The following is a 27,645-nucleotide window of genomic DNA, read 5'->3' as shown; positions in this document are numbered from 1 at the left end:
TTTGCAGATGACATGATTGTATATTTAGAAAACCCCATTGTCTCAGCCCAAAATCTCCTTAAGCTGATAAGCAACTTCAGCAAAGTCTCAGGATACAAAATTAATGTGCAAAAATCACAAGCATTCTTATACACCAGTAACAGACAAACACAGAGCCAAATCATGAATGAACTTCCATTCACAATTGCTTCAAAGAGAATCAAATACCTAGGAATCCAACTTACAAGGGATGTAAAGGACCTCTTCAAGGAGAACTACAAACCACTGCTCAGTGAAATAAAAGAGGACACAAACAAATGGAAGAACATACCATGCTCATGGATAGGAAGAATCAATATCGTGAAAATGGCCATACTGCCCAAGGTAATTTATAGATTCAATGCCATCCCCATCAAGCTACCAATGAGTTTCTTCACAGAATTGGAAAAAACTGCTTTAAAGTTCATATGGAACCAAAAAAGAGCCCGCATCTCCAAGACAATCCTAAGTCAAAAGAACAAAGCTGGAGGCATCACGCTACCTGACTTCAAACTATACTACAAGGCTACAGTAACCAAAACAGCATGGTACTGGTACCAAAACAGAGATATAGACCAGTGGAACAGAACAGAGTCCTCAGAAATAATACCACACATCTACAGCCATCTGATCTTTGACAAACCTGAGAAAAACAAGAAATGGGGAAAGGATTCCCTATTTAATAAATGGTGCTGGGAAAATTGGCTAGCCATAAGTAGAAAGCTGAAACTGGATCCTTTCCTTACTCCTTATACGAAAATTAATTCAAGATGGATTAGAGACTTAAATGTTAGACCTAATACCATAAAAATCCTAGAGGAAAACCTAGGTAGTACCATTCAGGACATAGGCATGGGCAAAGACTTCATGTCTAAAACACCAAAAGCAACGGCAGCAAAAGCTAAAATTGACAAATGGGATCTAATTAAACTAAAGAGCTTCTGCACAGCAAAAGAAACTACCATCAGAGTGAACAGGCAACCTACAGAATGGGAGAAAATTTTTGCAATCTACTCATCTGACAAAGGGCTAATATCCAGAACCTACAAAGAACTCAATCAAATTTACAAGAAAAAACCAAACAACCCCATCAAAAAGTGGGCAAAGGATATGAACAGACATTTCTCAAAAGAAGACATTCATACAGCCAACAGACATATGAAAAAATGCTCATCATCACTGGCCATCAGAGAAATGCAAATCAAAACCACAATGAGATACCATCTCACACCAGTTAGAATGGCGATCATTAAAAAGTCAGGAAACAACAGGTGCTGGAGAGGATGTGGAGAAATAGGAACACTTTTACACTGTTGGTGGGATTGTAAACTAGTTCAACCATTATGGAAAACAGTATGGCAATTCCTCAAACATCTAGAACTAGATGTACCATATGACCCAGCCATCCCATTACTGGGGATATACCCAAAGGATTATAAATTATGCTGCTATAAAGACACATGCACACGTATGTTTATTGCAGCACTATTCACAATAGCAAAGACTTGGAATCAACCCAAATGTCCATCAGTGACAGATTGGATTAAGAAAATGTGGCACATATACACCATGGAATACTATGCAGCCATAAAAAAGGATGAGTTTGCGTCCTTTGTAGGGACATGGATGCAGCTGAAAACCATCATTCTTAGCAAACTATCACAAGAACAGAAAACCAAACACCGCATGTTCTCACTCATAGGTGGGAACTGAACAATGAGATCACTTGGACTCAGGAAGCGGAACATCACACACCGGGGCCTATCATGGGGAGGGGGGAGGGAGGAGGGATTGCACTGGGAGTTATACCTGATGTAAATGACGAGTTGATGGGTGCAGCAGACCAACATGGCACAAGTATACATATGTAACAAACCTGCACGTTATGCACATGTACCCTACAACTTAAAGTATAATAATAATAAATAAATTAAAAAAAAAAAAGAAAGATGTGTAAGAAAAAAAAAAAAAAAAAAGAAATATAATTGTATCCACTTCAAATCTTAGTTTCTCCACTGACTTTCTTCACAGAATTAGAAAAAAAACTACTTTAAATTTCATACGGAACCAAAAACGAGCCCACACAGCCAAGAAAATCCCAAGCAAAAAGAACAAAGCTGGAAATATCAAGCTACCTGACTTCAAACTATACTACAAGGCTACAGTAACAAAAACAGCATGGTACTGATACCAAAACACATATATAGAGCAACGGAACAGAACAGAGCACTCAGAAATAATGCCACACATCTACAACCATCTGATCTTTGACAAACCTGACAAAAACAAGCAATGGGGAAAGGATTCCCTATTTAATAAATGGTGTTGGGAAAACTGACTAGCCACAAGCAGAAAGCTGAAACTGGATCCCTTCCTCACACCTTACACAACAATTAACTCAAGATGGATGAAAGACTTAAACATAAGACCTAAAACCATAAAAAACCCTAGAAGAAAACCTAGGCAATACAATTCAGGACATAGGCAAGGGCAAAGACTTCATGACTAAAACACCAAAAGCAATGACAACAAAAGCCAAAATAGACAAATGGGATACTAATTAAACTAAAGAGTTTCTGCACAGCAAAAGAAACTATTGTCAGAGTGAACAGGCAACCTATAGAATAGTTTTAAATATTTTTTAATTTCATCTTTATGTAAAATATACTTAATAAAGTTGAAAATTAAAGATGGAAAATTAGCAAAGTGAATGGGAAGTATTAGTTTTGTCCAGGTCTTAAGGAATAATGAAGAAACACTTCAGAAGGACAGAATTGCTTCCAGATTGAAAAATGCAAAATGTAGCCGCCTAGGGAATGAAGCAGCCAAAAAGCAGATGTCTAACACATCATATCACAGCTGTGATAAGAGGGAATAGAGAAAAGGGAATGATGTTGTCATTGAATTATCACATGGTAGAATGTAAGATACAAGTTGTCAAGTGTTTTAAAAATGTTGTTCTCAGGTTGATTATTTGAAAATGAACTGGAATGGGGGTGTGCACTCTGAAGAGGCACCAAATTAAATTCACTGCTAACTCTAGTTCTCTTTCCAAATAAGTTTTTTGTTTGCTTACAAACAGATCCATTTAAAGACTGTGAAGCAATATCACAATTTATCTCACATGGCTTTGTGTATCTACAGGTCATAAGAGTTCATACATTTTTTCTTTTTCTTCCCCCTCCTTTTTTGAGACGGAATCTCACTCTGTCACCCAGGCTGGAATGTAGTGGCATGACATCAGCTCACTGCAACCTCCACCTCCCAGGTTCAAGTGATTCTCATGCCTCAGCCTCCAGAGTAGCTGGGATTACAGGTGTGCACCACCATGCCCAGCTAATTTTTGTATTCTTAATAGATACAGGATTTTACCATCCTGGCCAGGCTGGTCTCAAACTCCTGGCCTCAAGTGATCCACTCATCCTAGCCTCCCAAAGTGCTGGGATTACAACTCACATATATTTTCTTGTATATTATATATTGAGGTAAAGCTCTGATATACATGCACCTCACAGCAGTTTATGAGAAGGGATTGACAAAACATGCCACAGAATGTGCACAGATGCAAAGAGATGATACAGACCCACCGACACTACTTAATAAAGAAGATGCCTAGCAAACTAACTGTGTTGATGTGTGATTGAGGTCATATTTAAAACTCAAATGCTTTTTTAATATTAACTCCCTATCAGATATGGTTCCCAAATATTTCTCTCATTTTTTAGGATGACTGTTCACTTTGTTGTTTGCTATACAGAAGGTTTTTGTTGATGTAGTTCCACTTGTTTATTTTTCATTTTGTTGTCTGTGCTTTTGGTATCACATCTAAAAATATTATGCATTACTAAGACCAAGGTCGTGAAGCTATTTCTATACATTTTTTTCTAGCAGTTTTACAGTTTCAGGTTTTCCATTTAAGTCTTTAATCCATTTTGAGTTAATTTTTTTATATGGTATAAGATAAGGGTCCAGGCCGGGCGCAGTGGCTCACGCCTGTAATTTCAGCACTTTGGGAGGCCAAGGTGGGTGGATCACCTAAGGTCAGGAGTTCAAGATCAGCCTGGCTAACATGGTGAAACCCCATCTCTACTAAAAATAAAAAATTATCTGGGTGTGGTGACACACACCTGTAATCCCTGCTACTCAGGAGGCTCAGGCAGAAGAATCACCTGAACCCAGAAGGCAGAGGTTGCAATGAGCCAGGATCCACTGCCACTGCACTCCAGCCTGGGCGAAAGAGTGAGACCCTGTCTCCAAAAGAAAAAAAAAAAGATAATGGTTTAATTTCATTGTTTTGCATGTGGATATCCAGTTTTCCCAGTAGCATTTGTTGAAGAGACTATACATTCCCCATTGTCTATTACTATTTTTTAATGAGCATGAGTCTCACTATATTGCCCAGGCTGGTCTTGAACTCCTGGCCTCAAATGATACCTCCTCCTCCTCCCAGAATGCTAGGATTACAGGTATGATCCGCCATGCCTGGCCCCCATTGTGTATATACATATACACACATGTATACATGTGTGTATACATGTGCAGGTTTGTTACATAGGTAAATTGTGTGTCACAGGGGTTTTATGTACAGAGTATTTTGTGAACCAGGTAATAAGCATCGTACCTCACAGGTAGTTTTTTGATCCTCACCCTCCTCCCACCCTCCACCCACAACTAGGTTCTGGTGTGTGCTGTTCCCTTCTTTATCTCCATATGCACTCTATGTTCCCACTTATAAGTGAGAACATACGTTATTTGGTTTTCTGCTCCTGTGTTTGTTCTTGACACCCTTGTGGAAGATCAGTTGGCCATAAATATGTGGGTTTATTTCTGGACTTTATGCTGTTTTATTGGTCTATATGTCTGTCTTTATGCCAGTACCATACTGTAGTTTTGTAATATATTTTGAAATCAGACGTGTGATACCTCTAGCTTTGTTCTTTCTCAAGATTGTTGTGGATATTCAAAACAATGTTTGTGGTTCTACCTAAATTTCTGGTTTTATATAAATTTTAGGATTTTTTTCTATTTCTGTAACAAAATGTCATTGGGATTTTGATAGGGATTGCATTGAATCTATAGATTGCTTTGAGTAGTACAGACATTTTAACAATATTAAGTTTTCTAATCCATGAACACAGAAATATTTTCATTTATTTGGTTCTGCTTTCACTTCTTTCAGCAATGTTTTGTAGTTTTCAGTGTACAACTCTTTTGCCCCCATGGTGAAGTTTATTCCGAAGTATTTTATTCTTTTTGATACTATTGTAAATGAGACTATGTTTTAAATTTCCTTCTTGGATCATTTATCATTAGTATGTATAAACTAAATATATAATAATAGTATAGTAAAAATATATCAATAACTTCCCCAACTCAATAGCAAAAAAAGAGGGAAAACACCTGATTTTAATATGAGCGAAAGACTTGAGCAGACAGTTCTCCAAAGAAGATATACACATAACCAGTAGGTAGGTAAACGATACTCAACATTACCAGTCATCAGGGAAATGCAAATCAAAACCACAATGAGATATCACCTCACACCTGTTAGGCTATCTATCATTTAAACAATGAAAACAAAAAAATAACAAGCATTGACAAGAAATTGGAGAAATCGGAACCCTAGTACACAGTTGGTAGGTATATAAAATGGCACAACCTCCATGGAAAACAGTATGCAGTATGGAACTTCCTCAAAAATTAAAAACAGAAATTCCATGTGATTCAGTAATCCTGATCCCAGGCATTTATCCAAAAGAATTGAAATCAGGATCTCAAAGAGACATCTGCTCCCTCATATTCATTGCATCATTATTTACAACAGCAAAGATGTGGCAACAACCTAAATGTCCATAAGCAAATGAAGAGATTTTAACATGGTGGTATTTACATGCAATGGAATGTTATTCAGACTTTAAAAAAAAAAAAAAAAAAGCACATTCTGCCTGAAAGTTCTTTCAGCACAAACTTTGAGGACATTATGCTAAGTGAAATAAACCAGTCACAGAAGGACAAATAATGCATGTTGCCACTTTCACATGAGGTACATGTATCTAAAATAGTCAAATCTATAGAAGCAGAAAGTTGAATGATGGTTGCCAGAGGACAGGAAAAGGATGAAATGAGGAGATGTCATTCAACAGATAAAATGTTCCAGTTAAGCAAGATGATTGAGTCCTGGAGATCTGCTGTACAACACGGAACTTATAGTGAACAATATTGTATTGTGCACTTAAAAATTTGTCGAGAGGGTAGATTTCATGTTAAGTTTTTTTACTACAATTAAAAAGTTTTAAAAAAAAAGTTTTAACCACGCATTAGCAGGTTAATCATTTTCAAAACCTAGAGAATATGGAGCTAAATAGAAATATAAACAGGAAGCTTCCTGGAGATTTAGACTAATAATGTAGACTTTCATTAAAATATGTTTTGGATCAGTGTCTTGAAACATATAAGCAGCTTCAGGCACTCTCTAGGCATTTGCCAAGTACTGAGGCAAGTATTGCAGCGTATTAAGTTTGACAGCTTGACATGTTGACACACGTGGCATTAGTATTGCTATACCTTCTATCACCACAAATGCTGCTTGTAGGCTTAGGTCAACAGAATAAGGGCTCCACATGAAAGAAGGAAAAATGCCACTCACAAGGAGGAGAGTCACCTACCCTACAGCATATATCTCTTTTGCACTTCTGCCTCCTCAGATTTTCTATTAAACTATCCCTAGGCACTTATTTGACTTAAAACAAATGCATGTGGAAATCTTCGCAGGTAGTGTTTCTACCCTGTCTGGCTTACAGAGTTGACAACTCAGTCATTCGCAGTGATAATAACGGCCTGAATATTTTGTGACAGGTAGTACTTCTGCCTAACTGACTATACCATGCCACAGGGTCTCCGTGTCTTTCACCAGCCAAACCTAGAACCATGACACTGGACACTTCCAGTCAAAAAACAAAAATAAAGAGATACTAACTTCATATAGTCAATAAAGGTTTTTGTTTGAAAAATCAAGTACAACTGAACTCTATTTTACAATAAAGCAAACTATTCTTGTGTTTAACAATCATATTTACTCGGTTTTTAAGACTGGTACCACCCCATTCATTGCCCTTGTAGTCTGCAGTGCAGAAGAATCTCAGGCATTTATCAGAAAGGATTCGGAGAATTTGCCTGTAAAGTTCCTGCACATGTTATCCACTTAAAATAATTTCTAAGACGTTGATTTCATGATATCTCAACAATTGTTCCTAAGTGAGTGAAAATTATACCTTATGTTTACTTTTTCAATCATGTGCAATAAACTGAAGAGAATCTTTTTATTATAGATGTTGAGGAATTTTGTGTTCAATCTGAAGAGAAAGTTTACTAGTTTGCATTTTCTGAATTTTCATAAAATATACATTTGCCATTCAGCAGAATACTTTGTATAAATTATATTTTATGAACATTGTGCTAAAAATTTTTTACTAAAGAAATATTTCAACGTGTAATATTTTAAAATATCACGTATCTATCAAGTTTGCATTTCTATTAAATGATCTGTATAGATTGTAAAATAGTCTGTCTTTCTTCTTCAGGATTATTTGTAAGAAGTGGCAGAGCATTTTATTAATTATTTCAGGTACGTAGAAGTCATTGTTCTGCCTGGCATTCGAAGTGAGATCGAATGAGGAGAGAATGAAGCATTTTCCCTGCAGCATTTCAATCCGTGCTGATTGTTTTTATTGTGTTTGTTCCTAAACCAATAACACTTGTCTTTTCTTTCTTTTTGTATCACATATTTGCGTAATGCCTTATGTGTTTCCTAACCCTCTTTTGTAGACTTATTTGTATCATCTGGAGCCGATTGTGAAGCTCTTAAAGGAAATTGGCATATTTGGTATAATTGGTATACATTCTAAAATATCTACAAAAACTGGGCCAGAAAACAAAAAGTTGGGAAATACATATTTGTAAAATGTAACAAAGGGTTAGGCTTTTTTATGACATACATCAATTTGAAATTGTTCTTTGGCTTGAAAAATGCAAATTGAAGTGGTCTGTGTTCTTCCAGGCAGAAAAGTCAAGAGACAGGGCACAATTCACCATATTTCAATTTTCCTGCTTCAATAATGAGCCATTCACAGAGAGACAGCTTCCTTTAGAGTGGGACCAGAGTAACCATAGAGTAGAATAAAACTTTGAAGCCACCTAGGATTAACAGGAAATACATACATATATACACATATATATACACACACACACACATGCACATACATACATATATACACACACATACATATATACACATACATATATATACACACACATACATATACTTTCAGCGACTTGGGGTTGTTTTATCTACACTAAAACTTAGCTATGTTATGTGTGGTTATGGTGTCTATTGTACTAAGTCTTAACTTTGATCTTGACATTTAAAGTTATCTGTCCACTTTCTTTGCCATATCCAAAATTATCTTCCAGTCTTTCCAAAACTTGATAGTCCAATCTGACCAGTAATCTCACTAGTTATTACACAGGAAACCGTAACTCTGGATAGTCCCAATCTCCATGCTTTTTTCACATCTTTCTATCTTCATAAAATAGCCTCCTTAATCCTTCCATAATCTAAACTATAATGCTTTCTTCAAGACCTATGTAAGCCTTACTTCTTTGACAAATTCAGCTTACAGTGATCTCCACATTCTGTCCATTTCCACATGCTTAGGAATCTGTACCTAATGTTTGCATGTTCCGCTGAATCTTTCTTTGGTTTGCTCTAATATATATACCTTATCTCTTCAGTGATTTTGTTGTTGCTGTTTGTTTTGGTTTTGTTTTTGAAATGGAGTCTCGCTCTGTCACCCAGGCTGGAGTGCAGCGGCGCAATCTCAGCTCACTGCAACCTCTGCCTCCCAAGTTCCAGCAATCCTCCCATCTCAGCCTCCCAAGTAGCTGGGATTACACGCGCATGTCACCACGCCCAGTTAACTTTTTTGTATTTTTAGTAGCGACGGGGTTTCACCATGTTGGTCATCAGGCTGGTCTCGAACTCCTGGCCTCAAGTGATCCTCCCACCTTGACCTCCCAAAGTGCTGGGATTACAGGTGTGAGCCACAATGCCCAGTCTTCTTCAGTGAGTTAATGAACTTTTGATACCTTCCAGAAATTTGGACAAAGATAGGCACAGATTAGCAGACTGACATATTCAAATCCATTCATTTATTGGTTCTTTCACCTATTTACTCAACAAAAGTCATGTGCCACACTGGATGTTGGATGCCAGAAATGCTAAGATTAGAAAAAGAAAATCTGGCTCATAAAAAAGCTCAAAATTTATAGGGAAAAGAAAAATGTGCCATTCTAACTGGTATATGAAATTAGTACAGCATAATGTACTAAAAAGAAGAGGTGATGCAGGCAAGAGAGAGTCACTTTTAGAGTGATCAGAAGAGTATTCTACAAGAAAGTGCATTTTATTCACTCATTCCTTCAATAAACATTTAATATTTGACTGTGAGATGCCAGGTGCTATTACACTTTGGGGATGCTGAGATGAAAGGTCACAAGGTACAGTATTTACACAGCTCACACTCAAGAGGGGAAGACACTGAGTAAATCCACAAATTACAGCAGAGTCTAGAAAGCAATGTTACCTTAACAGGATTATGATAGATGCCATGCTTTTACTTCTATTGGTTTGGATTAGTAAGGATAGCATTCATGCCACCATTTCACCATGAGTGCCTCAAGTTTAGTAAGAGTGAGCAAGTAACGTAAATGGCGGTGCCTGGATTTGGCTTTCCCCAAGCTTGCTTAACAGAAGTACAACAATTTTCCTGATTCATTGATCACTTTTTTTAAAAAATACACTTTAATTAACATACCTAAATATTAGCATGCGTTAGCCACTACTTATCTAGCTTAAATTCCAATGCTTAATTCAAAAAAGAGTAGAAGATAATCCAAATAGCTAGTTAAATAAATACCTCATTACGTTTTTATTGTTATTGGTTCATAATTACTGTTTATTTTATCCCTAGTTTGAATGGCTTTCATGGAATTAGTTGAACCGTAATACCCAGTGTTTGGAGTTTTGGGGTGTGTGTGTTGTTTTGTTTTGGTTTTTTCCTCTTACAGCTTCAACTTGCTTTGGATTTTAAACAGCTTCTCTTAAAACTGCTTATAGGCAACTTCTTCTAGCCCCACTGTTGCTCCCTCTAAAGAAAGAGCAAGGCTACTTCTCTCAATTCCAATTACATCAATAAGCATGGATTGAATGGCCACCAAGAGCTTTAAAGATACAAAAGTGAGTAAATCACAGTCCATTTCTTGAATGAGTGTATAATGTATGACGGAGTTGTAGGAATTTCAAAAAAGAGACAATTGACTGGTCAAAGAAAATTATCATTATGTGCCCAAATAGGTTTCCAAATTATCTATGTGCTAAGAATGATGCTTCATTAAGTAACCCATTTTCTCTGGTTCCAGCAGCTCAGCCAGAGGGGGAAATATAGTTCTTTGATTGCAGTGTGTTGTTCTTAGCCCACATAAGATCCAAACAAATATTTTTCTGTACTAAGAAAGAAGTCTTTTCTTTGTCATCAAACCTCCTTTAGCTTCCTTCTTCCATCAGGTGTTTATATGCCATATCCAGGTTTATTTATCAATCAACTACAAATGTCACCCACTTTATCACAAAATGCCTCTTTCCCAGTCTCCCTCTTACAGGAGCTGCACCACTGTTTAGAACACACAGCAATTTACACATTTATACACTTTACAGAGACTAGAGAAGGGTTTATAGATAAGGGGTTTATAGATACATATACAACTCCACATATTATATATATAAATTCCCATATACCAGAGAAAGAAACAGGGTTTCAAAAATCTCAGTTATCAGAAGAAATAAAAGGAACAAATTATTTTGACTAATTTTAAATAAAGACAATGCAGGCTGGGCTTAGTGGCTCACGCCTATAATCCCAGCACTTTAGGATGCCGAGGCACGTGGACTGCTTGAGGCCAGGAGTTCGAGACCAGCCTGGCCAATATGCTGAAACCCCGTCTCTACTAAAAACACAAAAATTAGCCAGTGTGGTGGTGGGCGCCTGTAATCCAAGCTACTCGGGAGGCTGAAGTAGGAGAATTGCTTGAACTTGGGAGGCGGAGTTTGCCGTGAGCCGAGATCGCAGCACTGCACTCCAGCCTGGGTGACAGTGAGACTCTGTCTCAAAAATAAATAAATAAATAAATAAATAAATAAATAACAATGCGAGACTATTATGTTTTTGAACAAAAAAATTTTTATACAAGTCTTATTTATTTCTTAGACTCCCACACTATTTAATGGACTAATAGGGTTGTTTTCAATTTTTGATAACCCTGTAAAATAAATTTACCCTTAGCATTCTCATAAATTTACCACAAAATGTATTAGAAAATGAACATTTACCATACTTTCTCTTGGAAAATGTTTTCAATGTAAGTCTGAAAATTCTGTATTTCTACTTAAGAGATCGGTAAACAACTTGCAGTACTGACTATACTTCTTTCCCCGAGAGACTATGTCTTTTTTTAAAGAACATACCCAGATGCTGTCCTCTTGGCGATATTGTTTCCAGTTCCAGCCACTATCACTGAACATCAGGAGGTAGCTGGTCACCCAGTTGGAGCTACCATATCCCCCTTGAGTGGCCACAGCGGTGACCTCCATTCTCTCTCCAAGGTCAATCTGCAACCACTGGTATTTGTTAGACACAAGTGGAGACCAGCCACCAGCTCCTTTTATTAAAAATAGAAACAGGAGAAAATTGAGAAAGGAGAGTTAGTTAAAAATCTATGTTAGTACAGTCGAAATGCCAGTAAGACTGTATTCCTCTATGGAACTTAAATTTCCAAAACATGAAACTTCTATATAATCGTAAAAAAATATAGAGTTAAAAATTTAGTATAATTGTATGATGTCTATGTTAATTAATTGTGTTCATTTCTAGGTTTTACAGCCTCCTAAAACTGGGAGAACTAGGGGTCTTGCTGAAGATTTAAAATGTTTAACTTGATAGGTGAACATTCCTGCCAACACGGGGAACTAGCATGTCTATCGCACACATGCATGACTGGGTAATGGTCTGCTCTCCTACCCCTCTGCCCAGGACTGGATGTAAGGAAGTAACTTCAAGCTATGAAGGAACTAAAGCTATGGTGGAACTAAAAATCTACTTTTGATCATGTTTAGAGAAGGAAGTACATTGATAAGTCTGGGAAAACAAGTCAAGAAATAGTTCCTGCCCTCAAAATATTTACAGTCTTTTGGGAGGGACAGATGTTGAAAACCATGTTTGAAACACACATTAATGATGGGGCATGTGCAGGAGAAAATAACATAATGAAGATGCTCTATCCGGTGGTGGGCTGGAGCTCAGTGCCAACAGTTTGTGAGAGACAATCATTAACTTTTCAATTTTGCAAGCTAGTTATTAAACATAACCATCTTTGCAATTGGTCATGATGAGAGTATTTAAACCACGGAAATTGCAAACTCTGCAAATAAGCACCTGCCCCCACCGTAGCCAGTTTACCAACACACCACTGATTCTATCCTGTGTGGGAGGAGGGTAGTGGATAAGAGGATGGGGGAAAAGAGAACCAAGGAAATCATAGAGGAAGCTGTGCTTGATCACTCAGAAGTAAAGAATACAAGTTGTGATGTATGTTCAAGGAAGTAATGTGTGGAGCATAATTTATTGTGTTATATTTCATCCAACACACACCAAAATACTGTAGATGTGACTCCTTTATATCTTGTTAAGATGCTTCATTCTTCCAGTTTAATATAATAATTTGGGGAATTCTTTTGAGATTTAACATTGCTGATAATACAAGTAACATATCATCATCGTAAAAGTTATGAAATAGGGTTTGACCCATTCTCGAATCCATATTTATCTAACATTTAATGTTTTAAATGCCACATCAATTACATAGCACCCCAAATAAGAATGTTAGCATATTTTCTTCCCCCATTCTTTTGCTGCTCACCTTGAGGCTCTGATAATAAGGTCTGGAATTTTAGATACAGGTTACCATTAATTTATATAGTTCTAATTCAAGCATTATTCTTGGCATATACGATCCATTTTATGAAACCTTGAGTACAAGACCTCATTCAAAGAAATGCTCAATAAATGTCTGCTCTTATGGTAGGGCGTATGCCATTGTAGGACCTGAAGGCACACACCAGTGTTGACAACTGCTCTGTAAGACTTCACGATTATTTTGATGGTGGAACATAGCCTAATGACACTCTGACAGATGAAGGGCAGAACTCTGCTACTTACAACTACAACCAAGAGAAGACGCCAGGCAGGACCACACAGGGGGATGCACCAGGGGACAGGATAACGGCAAACTGGAGCTGTAAGAGGCAGCTTCTGTATGACAAGCAGGGTAGGGCTAGCTAGCTAGGCTTGGTGGGCTTCCTGTGAATTGGCTAATTTGAACAATTTATCTAGGAGGCACTAGGGCACTAGTTGTCTGGTACCTGTCCCAGCAGTGATGCTTAGTGACCCCAAAGGGTGAGAGCCTAACAAAGGAAGTGGTTGGAATATGGACATCATCAGCTGCTAAGAAAGGAAAGTGCCCAGTCCTAGCCAGGGTCAAAACTGGGTCAAAGCAGCATTTTAAAAAATTATATTACAACAAACTGCACATGTACCCCTGAATCTAAAATAAATAAGTTGAAATTCTTTTTAAACATTATATTATAAGAAGGTTCTCTCTTGACGGCATCACACTAATGACTGTTTGCATTCAGGTATAATCCCTGTTTCTTACTATGCTGTCTTTAGAATTAGATACATCATCAAATTTCCATCTTTCTTAAAGTTAATCATTATTCAAAAGTGTATTCCACTCCATGTGTCAAAAGCACAATGTTCTTCCTCTTTTGTGGAACCAGAAATTTTTTACATACTTGATTTTTGTTTATGTTCTGACTTTTAATTTTCTCTGTATTTGCTCTTAAAGAACCTGTGATTTTGGGTGCAGTTTCATTGTACACCAATATTATCTACCTTTATGCTTATAAACTACAATATTCTCATCTTTTTTTTTATTATAAGTTCTAGGGTACATGTGCACAACGTGCAGGTTTGTTACCTATGTATACATGTGCCATGTTGGTGTGCTGTACCCATTAATTCGTCATTTACATTAGGTATAATTCCTAATGCCATCCCTCTCCCCGTCCCCTCCCCACAATAGGCCCCGGTGTGCGATGTTCCCCTTCCTGTGTCCAGGTATTCTCATTGTTCAATTTCCACCAATGAGTAAGAACATGCGGTGTTTGGTTTTCTGTTCTTGCTATAGTTTGCTGAGAATTATTCTCATCTTTTAAGCAAGAGTGCTTGTTGCCTAGACATGGTCCCTGGGTGTCTCGGGGTCATTTGTGTAGCACGACCCTGGTGTCCACGAAGGGCACTTCCTACCCTTGCAGACTGTTGTTTATACGGAATGTGTTCTTGAATGATCTGAAGTACACTTTAAATAGCACCCTGCCACAAATAGCTCGGGGAGTTCTTGAACTCTGTGGGAACTGCTCCTGAGGCGTTATTTTAAAATCTGAATCAATGCTTCCTCCATCCTTCATTTTTCAGGATGTGACGAAACACCATCTATCCTCCTCTACTTATTCTAATACCGTATTACTTCCCATTTGCTGAGCAAGGGAGTCCTTTTTGTCAGGCACTTTGTGAAGGCCTTGTTAATTAATTCTCAGTGCAAGCTACATAGTAGATGGTGCATCAGATACCAAGAGTCTGAACACTTTGCCCTCACCCGTGAAGCAGTCAAGAGGCACCATACCCCTAACTAGGACACAACAGTGCCTCTCATAGTGTCAGGATGCAAAGATGGGAATCAATGGTTCCCAGTGGTGTAGAAAAGACTCGCTGACGCTGACAGAGATCAGGGAACCTCAGGATTAAGCTACCAGGCAGTAGGGTTAACTTCGCTTCCTGTAGTTAACAACGGACCACGTCTTTGAAGTACAGGCACATGATGGACATGGCACATGGATGCATATTTCCCTCCACTGTCCTATCTAATTTTATTCTTTCCCTCCAGGCCCTGTCAAAACTTTACAAATTGAAAGTCATCTAGGGTCTGGCGCTAATCAAGTATCTTTAATTCTCTTATTGCTGCAACTGCACATCTCTCTGTATTTTTGTCATTTTTGTTTGTTCACAAGGAAAAGTTAAGAAAGGGTGAATGAAGTGCCCTTAGAATGCCACCATCTCAGCCTGGAAATTCCACATTTGGAATTGCATCTGTATCAGCTGATACCTCTGAGAAAACACTGATTAGTTTGCTTCTTGTCCTTTCTAGTTAACTGTAATGGTTTAAAGCCAGAATTGAGAATATGTTTTCCTAAAGTCCAGAATTTCATAGTATTTCCCTTGCATTTCCATGCCTCTACAGGCCAGTATTTTAAAAAAGCGAACACGTGACAGAAACACAGCAAGGAAAAAAGAATCAGTGTGATTCTAGTAAGTTAAAATCGGATCATCAATTCTCATCAGGAGAAAGAACCTCTCACCGACCTCTCCCTCTTCCCAGCGCTGCTCATAGTTACAGCTGCACCAGCCAACTTGAAACATTCACAGTTAATTGACCTTGAACATTTCAATTTCTTACCTGTGGTGAAAAGGTACAACTGGTATGCAAATTAAGCTATATCATTAACGAGGTACACTGATAAAGTAATGGAAATTCAGATGCTTCTAGGCTATACCAAGTAATTTCAACCAGGTAAGTTGGCCACAGGGAATCCAAATATCCCTACTGGGTTTTAAGCTGTGCCGCTCTGCAGATGCACATGGCATTAGTGTGTGATAGAGTGTTAGGCTTGTTCTAATTTTAAGACAAATGCTAAACAGTAAAATGGAAGACATAAGCTAGACAGATAGACCGATAGAGATAAATTGATTATTCTTTGCAGACTTTTTTTTTGCCAGCCTATGATGACAGCTAGTGACATGAAATGCAACGTAACTGCAGCTGAGGTTAGACCACCAGCTGTGAGACCACCGCCAAACCGCACAGCCCTCAGAAACACACTATTGTCATATTTACTTTTTCAATGGAGAAAGTGATGACTAACTCCAGCAAATTATAAACTCTGTATTACTAAAAAATAAAATGTATTTATTTATTTTGTTTATTAACAAAACCTTTTAGCTGCTGGTTAAGTGTTATTTGAGCTCATGATTTTAGTATGCCAATATATTCAATATCATAAGAAACCAGTTCTTATGAAACTAAAGACCATCTTTTCTCAACCCCTTCTCTTCCATGGTGAATGATAATTTACCCACAAAACAAAAACAAGAGTCTTGCCCCCACCAGTTCATATTTGTCCCCATACTGCAGGTTTCCTTTCCCTGTTCCACCCTCCTCTTTCTCCTGCCTTAACCTTGTTACTGAGACTTGGCATAATAAAGCATCATAAATCTATTCAAATGGAAAAATGTCTTAACTCTTCATATTACAGCCTAAAAGCTCACATTTAAAAATAAAAGTTCTCCCCATTCACAAGACTCTTAAATGCTGTAGTATTGTTATGAGAATTACATTTTAAAAGCACATTAAGAGCCTATTGATTTCTCCCACATTCAACCAACATCAGAGTATGTGGCAGTTAGTGTGTTTTGAATTATGAAAATTATTACTGCTATTAGCTCCAAAGAGAGTTACGATCACGGCAAAGTTGAGTTTTGAAAAAAAAATTAGTAACTGATTGACCACAAAACACAACATCTCTTTTATTTGTTGCCTACCACTTTTCAACATCAGATTTCTGAGGAACTTGCTTCTGTAACATGTGTTGTTCTGAATTGTAAGAAAAGCAAACTAAAAATTATCCAGTGCCTACTGTATGCTAACCACACTACTAGAAATTGCATACATTATATTAACTTAATTATTAAAATTATCTTGTGAGATGCAATATGTTTTAACATCTCTTAAAAAGAAAAAAACAAAAATATTTACAAAGGCTAAGTAAATTTTCCAACTACTATGCAAATATTTTAGTGCAGGTGAGAAATTACTTACTTTTAATACTATTTTAATCTGTGGGAGGATGTCACTTTACAAATCACCCCATTTTTCATTCTTTACCCCTGGAGTAATTACAACTATCTTTGCCTCATAGTAGTATATTTTATCCCAAGAATATGTTCAAATAATTTATTCAGCGTGATTTAATTATAAATTACCTGGCTGGCTGAATTATGTTTAAGACTCATATATCCCATCTACTAAATATCACCAGTATTTAGTGCTGGTCAGGGAGACACATCTTAAAATTTCAGGGAAGCAAAAGGAAAAAGTGAAGAAAAAATACTCTTAGTTGGAGTTTTTAAATATAGGTAAGAATCACCTTTGTCCCGTAGTAATATTAAAAATGGCATGACAGACATTCCTGGTGGTCATCAGTAAAGGCGATGTGTCAACTTTATTCAAGCAGAGACTGCAGAGACAGAAGGAATTACATTTCTTCCCCGAGATTTTAAAGTGTAGAAGGACACAGATGTTCAAGGACACAAAACACAAGTGAACATAATTGAATGACGGTTCTAGCCACCATTAGGATACCTAAATTCCTAGAAAATAATTGGCTTAATTAAAATTGTCATAGGAAAGTTTCCCTCCAAGATAATTACTTTTTTTCAAATGTGATTTCATCTAGATTTCCCCAAGAGTCCAAGTGTGCCCAGATCATTTTGATCTTGACATAAAATTATAATAATGTAAGAAAATGGAAAGAACGTGGTGCCAATATTTGTTTGGCTCCCTTAAATGGTGTGCGGTGTCCCCAGGCCACCATTTACAGCCTTTTAATAGCTTTGTATTTTTACCAGTGTCATTTGTTTCAGCTGGAAGAGAACGTGACTCTACTGGTGCTGTGTATGTTGCTGTTGGTCTTATGTTTACTTCTGAATTTTGACCTTGCCTACTTTGATCACAGTGATTGTTTCAAGGATGGGCAGGTGACCTTGAGCCATGACTACAGAGCAATTTCAGGATTTTGTGATGACTATTGGAGAACAGACTCTTTTCTGCTATTAATGCTAAGAAGATAAGATACAGGCATCAAGCTGTAGGAGCTATTGTTGTGGAAAGCCTGTCTGAGGGAGGCCAAAAGAGAGAGAAGGAGAGTTGAGAAATGAAGTGAGACCAAGTTCTGAAAACAAGATCAGGACTGCTAGGTCCTGCTGTGCCTGCAGAGTGTTTGCCGTGCTTTCTAGTTACATAAGCCATTCGTTGGGCCCCTTACTTGTGCTTATCCTTCTCACAGTCACTGCTTCAACAATTCTCTCTCCTGCTTCATTATTTTTATTTTCTCTTTAACGGATAATTCCCATCAGTGCACTGTTGCATCAGCATGCTCTTATTTTTCTCATTTTAAAAGAAAAAACTTCTCTTGACCCCGTTCTAATTTTTCTTTTTTTTTTTTTTTTTTTTTTTTTTTGCTTCTTTTAATGAAATAATATAGGTCCACATCACTCTCCAATTTTTCTCACCCCATTCTTTCTTGGGTCAACTCTGATCAGATTTTCAATCTCTGCCACTCAACTGCAAGTGCTCTTGTCAAAGTCACCAAGAACTCCATGTTGCTAAATCCAGTGGTCAGGCTTCAGACTTCTGTTCACATGGACAATCTGTGGCGTTTGATACTGGTGACCACTCCTGATGCCCGAAGAGACTTTGCCCACTTAGCTTCCACAAAAGCACCTTCTCTTAATTGTCTTGCTACCTAATTGTTTGCCCCTTCTCGCTCTCATTGCTGGTTTCTTCTTTTATCTCACATTATTTTTTAAAGTTGAGACTCTCCAGGTCTCAGACTTCTGCTCTGCTACTTTTCTGTCTTCATTCACTCCTTGGTGATCTCTCTTAGGCTGATGAATTTAAGCATTACCCACATGTCAAAAATTCCCTCATTCATAAATCTGCCTACACCCCTTCCCTGAACCCAAGACTGGTGTATTCTATTCTACTTGATCTCTTTAACATTTCCAAAACTGATTTTCCATTCTCCTTCTGAATCCTCCTCTATTTACACCTTTTCCCAGACCCATATAATGGTAATCTTATCCTTCCAGTTTCTCAGTACAAAAAAAACGAGTCACACATGACCTCTTTTTTTCTCTCATACCATACTACAAAACCACCAGAAGATGCTGTTGGTGCTACTTTATTATTAAGAATCCTGCTGTTTTTCTGCCTTCCTGGATGCTCCTTTGATTCAGGCCACATTATTCAAGCCTGGATTCTTGCAACAGTCACCTAATAAGTCTCTCTCTCTCTTCCTGTGCCCACTGAGACTCTCTTCTCTACACGACAGGTGTGAAATATTATACCTGTGCACAAAATACTGCAATATTGCAAGAACTCTCAACTCTACAGAGTGAAAGACAAAGTTCTCACTAGCCATCTGCAATGTCCTCAATGATCTGCCCCCTTAAACCACCCCCATATCATCTCTACCTCTCTTTTTCTTCTTCCCAGTTCACTGGTCTCCATTTACAATGGCCTCCTTGCCGTTCTTTGAATAAACTGAACATCAGTCATTTTCCATCTCAGGAGCTTTATTAAGCTCTTGTTTCTCCAGGAACGCTCTTCTCTGAGACACTCTGGGCTATTACCTTTGCTGCCTATAAGTCTTTTGCTTGAATGCTACCCTCTCTTAGAGGCTTGTATCTCCTGACCTCCCCCATCTAAAATTTCTTCTGCTCCACAATGATACTCCCATTTGTCTTCCCCTGAACCACTTTTTCATTTTGGACAGAAATCTCCATCTTTTAATATAGCATATGATTTTTATGTCATATATTTAGTGTTTATGTGTTATATTTATTAGAATATAAGCTCAATGAGACCAGGGGTCTTCACCTGTTTTATTCATTGACAGACCCCAAGTGTCTGGCACATTGCTGGACACAGAGTAGGTGCTTAAAAAAGTATTTACTGCATGTAAGATTGAAATAAATTTGTAGTCATGTGGGTATAATAACATGGTCTAAATTTATACAACCTACTGAAAAAGCTGGTACTGTAACCAAACTGAAAGCACAGAATACTTTTCTTTGCTGCACGGTATTTTTTATCCAGTTTTCAAACAGAAGTTTAAGCACTCAGCTGAAATACACACACACACACACACACACACACACAAAATTGCCTCACACCTACACAGCTTAATCACTTGTAAACCACATTTCAAAGATGTATGTATTGCTTTGTTTTGGAATTTTTGATACGATGAAAAAGAGATGCTTTTTCACTTCAACTCCCCAGCAAGGTTCTTAATTAATAATACCTCACTAAATTGTCTCCTGTTTCAGTTCTTTGCTCTCAATCAATTTTCCCTCACAGCAAACTGGCAGACTGACTTTCAGTCTTACTTCCTGTATTGCCAGACTGGACATTTCTGAAATCTTTAATAATGCAGGGCTTTGAAAAGTAAATATTTACAAGCTTTCTCTACGCAGGCATTTTGATTTGTGTACTTGATTTGCAAGTTTTATGACAGCCAAATTTCCCCTGGAAGGCTAGAATAAAGTTACAAATATGCCAAATTCTGTACGTTAATTTTGTTTTTACCACAGAAAGTTTTATTTCATTCAAACTAGTAGTTTTGGAAAAATGATTTTTAGCACATAATGTCTAGAAATTCAGATGATAATCAGGATCTGCCCATGTTTTGCTTTCTAAGCCCATTATAATACCTTTCTAAAAGTTTTGATTTAGATCTTTTACAGGGAGGCAGGTCATTTCAGTAAATGACATCATGCATCGGAGAGAGCCTACTGGCAATATCCCAGAGATTTTAAAACCATTTTTCGCTTCTCTACCTTCTTTTTTTTTTTTTATCTTCCCTAGCCAGACTGAGATGATAAGCTGTCATGAGCCAAATATTCTCATATCACTCCTTCTGGGTCAACAAACTGAAGTCACTCTCCTGTACCCAGCAGACATCATTTCCCCTTAATGGTAGAAAAGCCAGCATTACTAGGGCATAGTATTATCAAAAAGGTAAAGTGCAAAACCAATTTCAGACATTCGATTGATTAAATCATTTACTATTTCCTCAATTAGTAAATGCTAAAACACATTAATATAGCATTACATTCTCAATTCATGAGATTTGTTTACCTCTGGGCTTAAGTATTCGTTTAATTCGGTTTTGAATACACTATCTTATTGAATTACATGATTTCTTTATTTATTTTAAACAACAGACATTTATTTTTCACAGTTCTAGCGGCTGAGAAGTCCAAGATCAAGGGGCTGGCAGATTCCGTTCCTGGTAAGGGCTTGCTCCCTGGCTTGTAGACAGTTGTAATAATTTTTATTTCAGAGGCAAGAAGGGACATTATCAGTGATGCATGTGATCAAGACAGCCTTAACATTGCCCTCAGCTCAACTATAGACAAGTTTCTTTCTGACTTTAAGCTCTTGACCTCCCTTTTCTTACAGCATTTACTTTATAAAACTTATGATTGTAAATTGTGTCTCTGCCCCTTGAGGTGTAAATCTTCATCCAACCCCTTGCCAGTTTTACAATCCAGGGATATCTTTCTCAAGGACCTGGGAGCCACCCCTTTGAAATGTAATCATCAAGAAAGATAGGACTTCCATCTTCCAGGCTCTGTGGGAGGGTAGGAGCCTAACTTACATAAGATCCAATTAGCAAACACAGATGGCCTCATCACATTGGCCAAATCCCCTCCCTCCCCAATGTCCTCCAGTATATTTCCACTAGCTCAGCCCAGCGCTTCAACAGAATTGTTTCAACGGAATTGAGTTCAATCTCTCTCCCAATACTCTTGACCTCTGTTGCAATACTTTTGTATAAAATCTTCCTTGACTGCTTCACTCAATCCAGTGCAATTTTTCTTTGACAGGAAGTCACTGCTTTGTTTTAACTAAAATAATGTGTTTTTCATGATTCTGCCTAACGAATTGTATTCCCCAGTAACCTAACCATTCAACAATCAGAGCCTAAGAGAAGCTGAAGAGCAATGCCTAGAAGTGAATGCGGGTCTGGCTGGGAGCCAGCCAGAGGAATTCTTCCTGGTAAGTGGCAATACGCAAAGGCTGTTACACAACTGCTTCATCCATTAGCCAAAAGAAAGTCACAGCCAGCTTCAGGAACTCTGAATAGCCAACAAGAAGTACCATGGGGCCCAGCCAGTAAAAGGTGATGGTCTTTGCCAAGAGATCATTCAAAGGAATAGATGGGTCATTAAATGTCATAGTGTGTATCAATAAATGTCAAGTGTTAGAATCAACTCAATCAGACTCAGCAGATGTCACTGTCCTGGGCACAGAGATCCAACCAATAATCTTGTGGTAGTCACCAGCAAAATAACCAACATTAGCCAGGAGAGTCCCCATCTAGTCGTGCCATGACATCATGTGAGTTCATTACATATCCACTGTCATTTTGGAAAAGAGTAGAAGGTTAGGAAATCAGAAAATCTGCGTGTTTACCTAGAAGGAAGTGACACAACCAAAATAGGTGACTTTATCTATCAGAGGCTAGGCATTTTGAGATGATCTCATATATGATCATACATGGAAAATAGTCTCTGGATGAAACAACAAATAGAATCTCTCTCATCTTGACAATACTCATAACTACTCAAGTTTTGACAACACTGAAAAATATGGGGTATTTTGTGTTATTCCTCAACTATTAATATAACCTTCAGACTCAGGGATTTAGAACTGGCCTGAGAAAATAGTATCAACCAGTATTTCAGATCTGAATGATTAATACACTGCAGTAGTACTATAAGATATCTCACTGTATCTGCATGAGTATTTTGGGTGCTTAACATCTCCAAATCTGCTGATACATTTACATATTATGACTTTATAAAACGATATGTGGATTACCAAGAATAATGTTGTTTGCCTGTATATATAGGTGGTCACAAGAATTAATGCATGTATCCAGTTCAAAAAGCATTTTGCCATATGTATAGCATTGGTACAGTCACAGTCACGTTCTGGGGCAGAATCACTCCACATTCATTGGGCATCACAATGATTTTTACTACAAACTAGACAGACACAAGCCAATATATATATGTATATATTTTCACAGTTCCCAGTGTACATACACATACATCCATGCTGGCTTTAACAGATATGTTCTACAATAGACTGATAGGGTGGTATGCAAATAGAATTCAGAGTTTGAAGCTAGCAGGTACAATATTCCCCTGTGCACGCATTCAATTTTAGAAATGCTTTCAACTGCAGACCCTTTTACTACACAATGAATTGCTTCCTGTAACATTCGTGCACCCCAGCTAGTTCCATCTGGCTCCTGGCCTACAAACAAATGAGAGGAATGCACAAGGGTTATGATTTTATGAAAACTGTAGAGAAAAGATACGCTATTATGAGGTTTATGTCAAAATCATGATACATTACCATTACTTTTGCTGGAGACTAACACACACTTAGATTTGTTTGCCTTATTCTTGATTATTAAATGTGTTTTAAATGATTTCTTGACCTCATCAGACAAAAAAAAATGAAGTTTCAACATATTTGATTTTTTAGTATTACATCGTGTTAAAATGGGGAAGAGTGCAAATGTAAGCAAACGCAACAAACCATTGGTGGGTGATTTTTCCAATCAAGGCGCTTTTATTAATCTGATTTTAACCTGTGATTATAAACTTCTAATTGTCCTTGTTGTGTATCTCCTAAACTGAGATTTAAAACTCTTCTCAGATTACATGCCACTAATTATTCTATATTAGAAAAAGCAGGCGAATGTTTCCCTGGTTTTGCCAAGATAGAGATCAGCCAGGGTTTTGAGGGATCATGATCAAGTCTGTCAGGATGTGAAAGACGCAGAAGAGGGAAAAAAACACATCATTTTGCTCTGTTTATCTCCATCTTATGTCTATTTGTAATGTATAATGGAAAGTTCTAAATTGTCCTTTTTGATAAAAAGAAAGTCTCACAATGCAACCTCTTTTCCACTCAAACCAATGAGGCCTTTCATTGGATTGTCAGGTCTCCTATCATAGTTCACGGTTCCAAGTGTATATTGATCCACTGAGTCACAATAAAGTAGTGCTTCCAGCTGGGAATGAGAGTTAATGCTAACATTTTCTGGATCAGAAAAGGTGGACCAAAAAAATAAAAAAATAGGTTGTGCTTCTACCTAGCCAATTTCAAATTGCTTCTGGCAATACTATGAATCTTATCCACACCCTTGCGTTTTCCTGCACACTGTTACCACAGAGAATGTGGCAGCTGAGACACGGCATCCCAGGAGAAGCAGCTCAAAGCACGTTCATGAGGAGAGCTACAATAATTGTGAAAAGCGAATATTTTGATAAACAAAATGGAGAATCTATTACTAGCATGAATTATGTTGCAGTCGTTATTGCTTTTATTATATCTGTTTTCTGAAAATTTGTAACCCACAGATGCTTAAGAATAAAAAAGGTCAGTTTGTCATTGTTTGAAATGTATGTTCAGAGTTCAGAATTTTACTTAAGAAATTAGCAATTTATGCCAAAGCGGGCGGATCACGAGGTCAGGAGATTGAGACCATCCTGGCTAACATGGTGAAACCCTGCCAGTACTAAAAATACAAAAAATTAGCCAGGCGTGTTGGCGGGCGCCTGTTGTCCCAGCTACTCCGGAGGCTGAGGCAGGAGAATGGTGTGAAACTGGGAGGTGGAGCTTGCAGGGAGCCAAGATGGCCCCGCTGCACTCCAGCCTGGGGCGACAGAGCGAGACTCTGTCTCAAAAGAAAAAGAAAAAGAAATTATCAATTTATACTTTTAGGAAATACAGTATTTATAGAGTCAGCCAAGCTCAATAGACAACCACAAACGTCAAAAACTTTGTTTTCATTTAATGATGCCAGTTTTTCTTTCAACAGATGCACAACTGAGAAGAAGAATATTGTGTTGTATAATTGCCCTTTGTGAAATTTTTAAAATCCATCACTTTCGCAAAATTACATGCAAGCCTGGATGCACTATTTCTAGCATTTTATGTTCCTTTATATAAACATGGGAGGGACAATATGACAGCCAGGGGCATTATATTTAGGGGAATTCCCAGATGATTTACAGGTACAGTTTCCATAATGAATTTCTGATTTGCATGATTCTTCAGGGATGATGCTTTTGAAACAAAGGAACAGCAGCTTTTTGCTTCTGCTATGCTGACATATTGTATCTGTGGAATATCCTTCTGTGTCAATAAACGAACTGAGAGAAAACCCATCAGGAAAAATATCTAGATCAGAAGTCATGACCAAAATTCTGTCACCTAGGGCAAGCTCCTCCTTCTGTGACTCGATAGGACACGTAACTTCTTGGGTTTTTTCCTAAACTTCCCTGACCAGCCCTTTTCAGCACCTTCCATGGAGCTATTTTTCTTTACTTTCACTCAAAAGCTAACACAACTCTCATTTTCTCTTGCTTTACATTCTCAGTGAACTACATAATCTCATGCTTGTGGCTACAATGATTTTTTTTTTTTTTGGATGCTGAAGACTAAATCTATTTTTCTAGCTCTGATCTTTCCTTTGAAAGCCATATCCGAAATCGTGAATGCCTCCCATATATCTATTCATGGATGACCTATAGATTTTTTAAACTTAACATTTCAAAAATGGATGCTTTACCTCCTGTCAAAACCAGATGGCCACATAATTCTAGCCTTCCATTCATTCGGACTAAAAATGTTAAAAATCATTTCTAATTATTTCCTTTCAGTAATACTGTAGAGAAGTTGCCAAATCTGGTCAGTTTTACCTTCAAAGTCATTTCCATTACAGTCCTTTCCTTGGCTTTGTCCCTACCTTAGTTTGAGTCCTTATTAGTTCAACAATTCAATTAAAAAATAATTTCACTGTTTATCAGCTTGTTATTGGGTGGGGGGCAGAATTTGTACATTTCAATGGAACACCATCTAGACAGAAAATATACTGTATTTGTATGAGAAAAATGCATTTGCACTAGGTAAGGACAGGTTTAAGATCCTAAGTTAAGAGGCACAGAAAAGAGGTAAAGACTCACACTGAAAAAGTTGGGGAAGATGTCAGGGATACCTGGCATCTAAACTTAGTACTGAAGGACTAACAGGAATGACCTAGGAGGTGAAGAAGGAATAATGGCTTTTCCATTGAAAGAGCAGAGGCGAACTCCGGAAGTGTGAGTGGCTGTAGCACATTAAGGAGCTTCAATTTGTCCGAAGTAGTTGGAGCAAAAAATATCAAGTGTTAGAAATTGGACTTAGTGTGGAAAGACGGGACTGAAATGGTGAGCAGGAGCCAATCTTAAGGGCCATAAAGGATACACTAAACAGTGGAGAAGGGAAAATTAGCACCACCGGAGGATTCTAAGAAGTGAATGCATTGCTGATTGGCAGGGTAGACAGATCTCCCTTGATCAAATTTTAGCAAAGAGAAAAAGAGTAATCTCGGGGCTGTTGTATTAATCAGAGTTAGGAGTTCTCAAGCTTGAATAAATATAGTGTTCTACTAGCAGGCAAACGCCATGAAAGTGAGCAAAACAGAAGTAAGCCTCTGCCTTCCTGATGTGTGCATGCTAGAATAGGTATTGGCACAAAGGACACTCCCTATAAATATGTATTGAATGAAGACACGAAAGCATCAGACAAAGTTTAGCGAGATAGAATTGGCAAGACTTGGTGATGTGGGTAACCCATAAATAGTAGGCACACAATCAGATGTTGGAGAGGGATAGGGCAAAGTCCAGGGTGGTCGTTTGTAAACATTCTGGATGGTGGTACTGAGAACCAACAGTCATTAGTACAAAGGAAATGTGAAAAATGTAAATTAAAGCAACAGGAAACCTGAGCCACAACAAAAGATTTAGGATAACCTGGAGTGATATAACTTAGAATATAGGGACAGCTCTCCTTGGGTGATAAGAATGAAGGAAGCAAGGCCTGTGGGATTTTGGTAAGTGTATAGGATTTGGAGAGGAACTTGGGAAACTATGTTCCTACTTGATGGCCTTCCCTTCCTAGAGATCTTTAATATGTGCCTCTTAAATAACCAGTCTCTTCTCACTGTTGTTTCCAGAGTTGTTTTGGTAAAAGCAGGTGGGATAGTATTTTTCCTGGTAACAAAAGGCATCCTCTTGACACAGCACTTAACGCAAGCCCAATCTGACAGTGCAGCCTAAGAAAACCGTGCATTTCTCTATGAAACCTGTTCTCATTCTCCACGATTTTATTTGAATTACACATGTTCCTATGCCTCTCACTCAGCCAGGACTTCCTTCTCTCCACCTCCCAGCTGCAGTTAAAATATCAACTTTCCCATTATTTAGCTTGTTACATATAAGAGCTTTGTAATATAAAAGAACAGAATTGGCTTTTGTTTGTTAAATTACTAGCTAAGAATTAAATCTCATATTAGAAAGCCATGGCCATATTTGAATGGAACTTTTACCAAAACTTGGGAACTGCTCAAACATAAAAGTGAGGCTTCTCATTAGTTGAGCTGTTATTGTTCTAATACGGCCAAATTCAGAGAAATGGAAATAAATTAGATAG

At 37.7% G+C, this 27,645-nt stretch overlaps 1 protein-coding gene across 1 annotated transcript in view; it reads right to left on the bottom strand.

Annotated features, from left to right (window-relative positions):
- The window catches only part of CNTNAP4 (contactin associated protein like 4), a 292,160-nt gene that overhangs the window by 205,264 nt on the left and 59,251 nt on the right, over positions 1–27,645 (bottom strand). Inside the window, exon 3 of the mRNA XM_025369727.1 lies at positions 11,597–11,790. Coding sequence (XP_025225512.1) covers positions 11,597–11,790 — 194 coding nt within the window. The remainder of the gene's footprint in view (positions 1–11,596; positions 11,791–27,645) is intronic.

Source organism: Theropithecus gelada, chromosome 20 (genome assembly GCF_003255815.1).
Source record: "Theropithecus gelada isolate Dixy chromosome 20, Tgel_1.0, whole genome shotgun sequence".
Lineage (NCBI taxonomy): Eukaryota > Metazoa > Chordata > Mammalia > Primates > Cercopithecidae > Theropithecus > Theropithecus gelada.
This window is presented reverse-complemented; position numbering and strand designations above follow the sequence as displayed.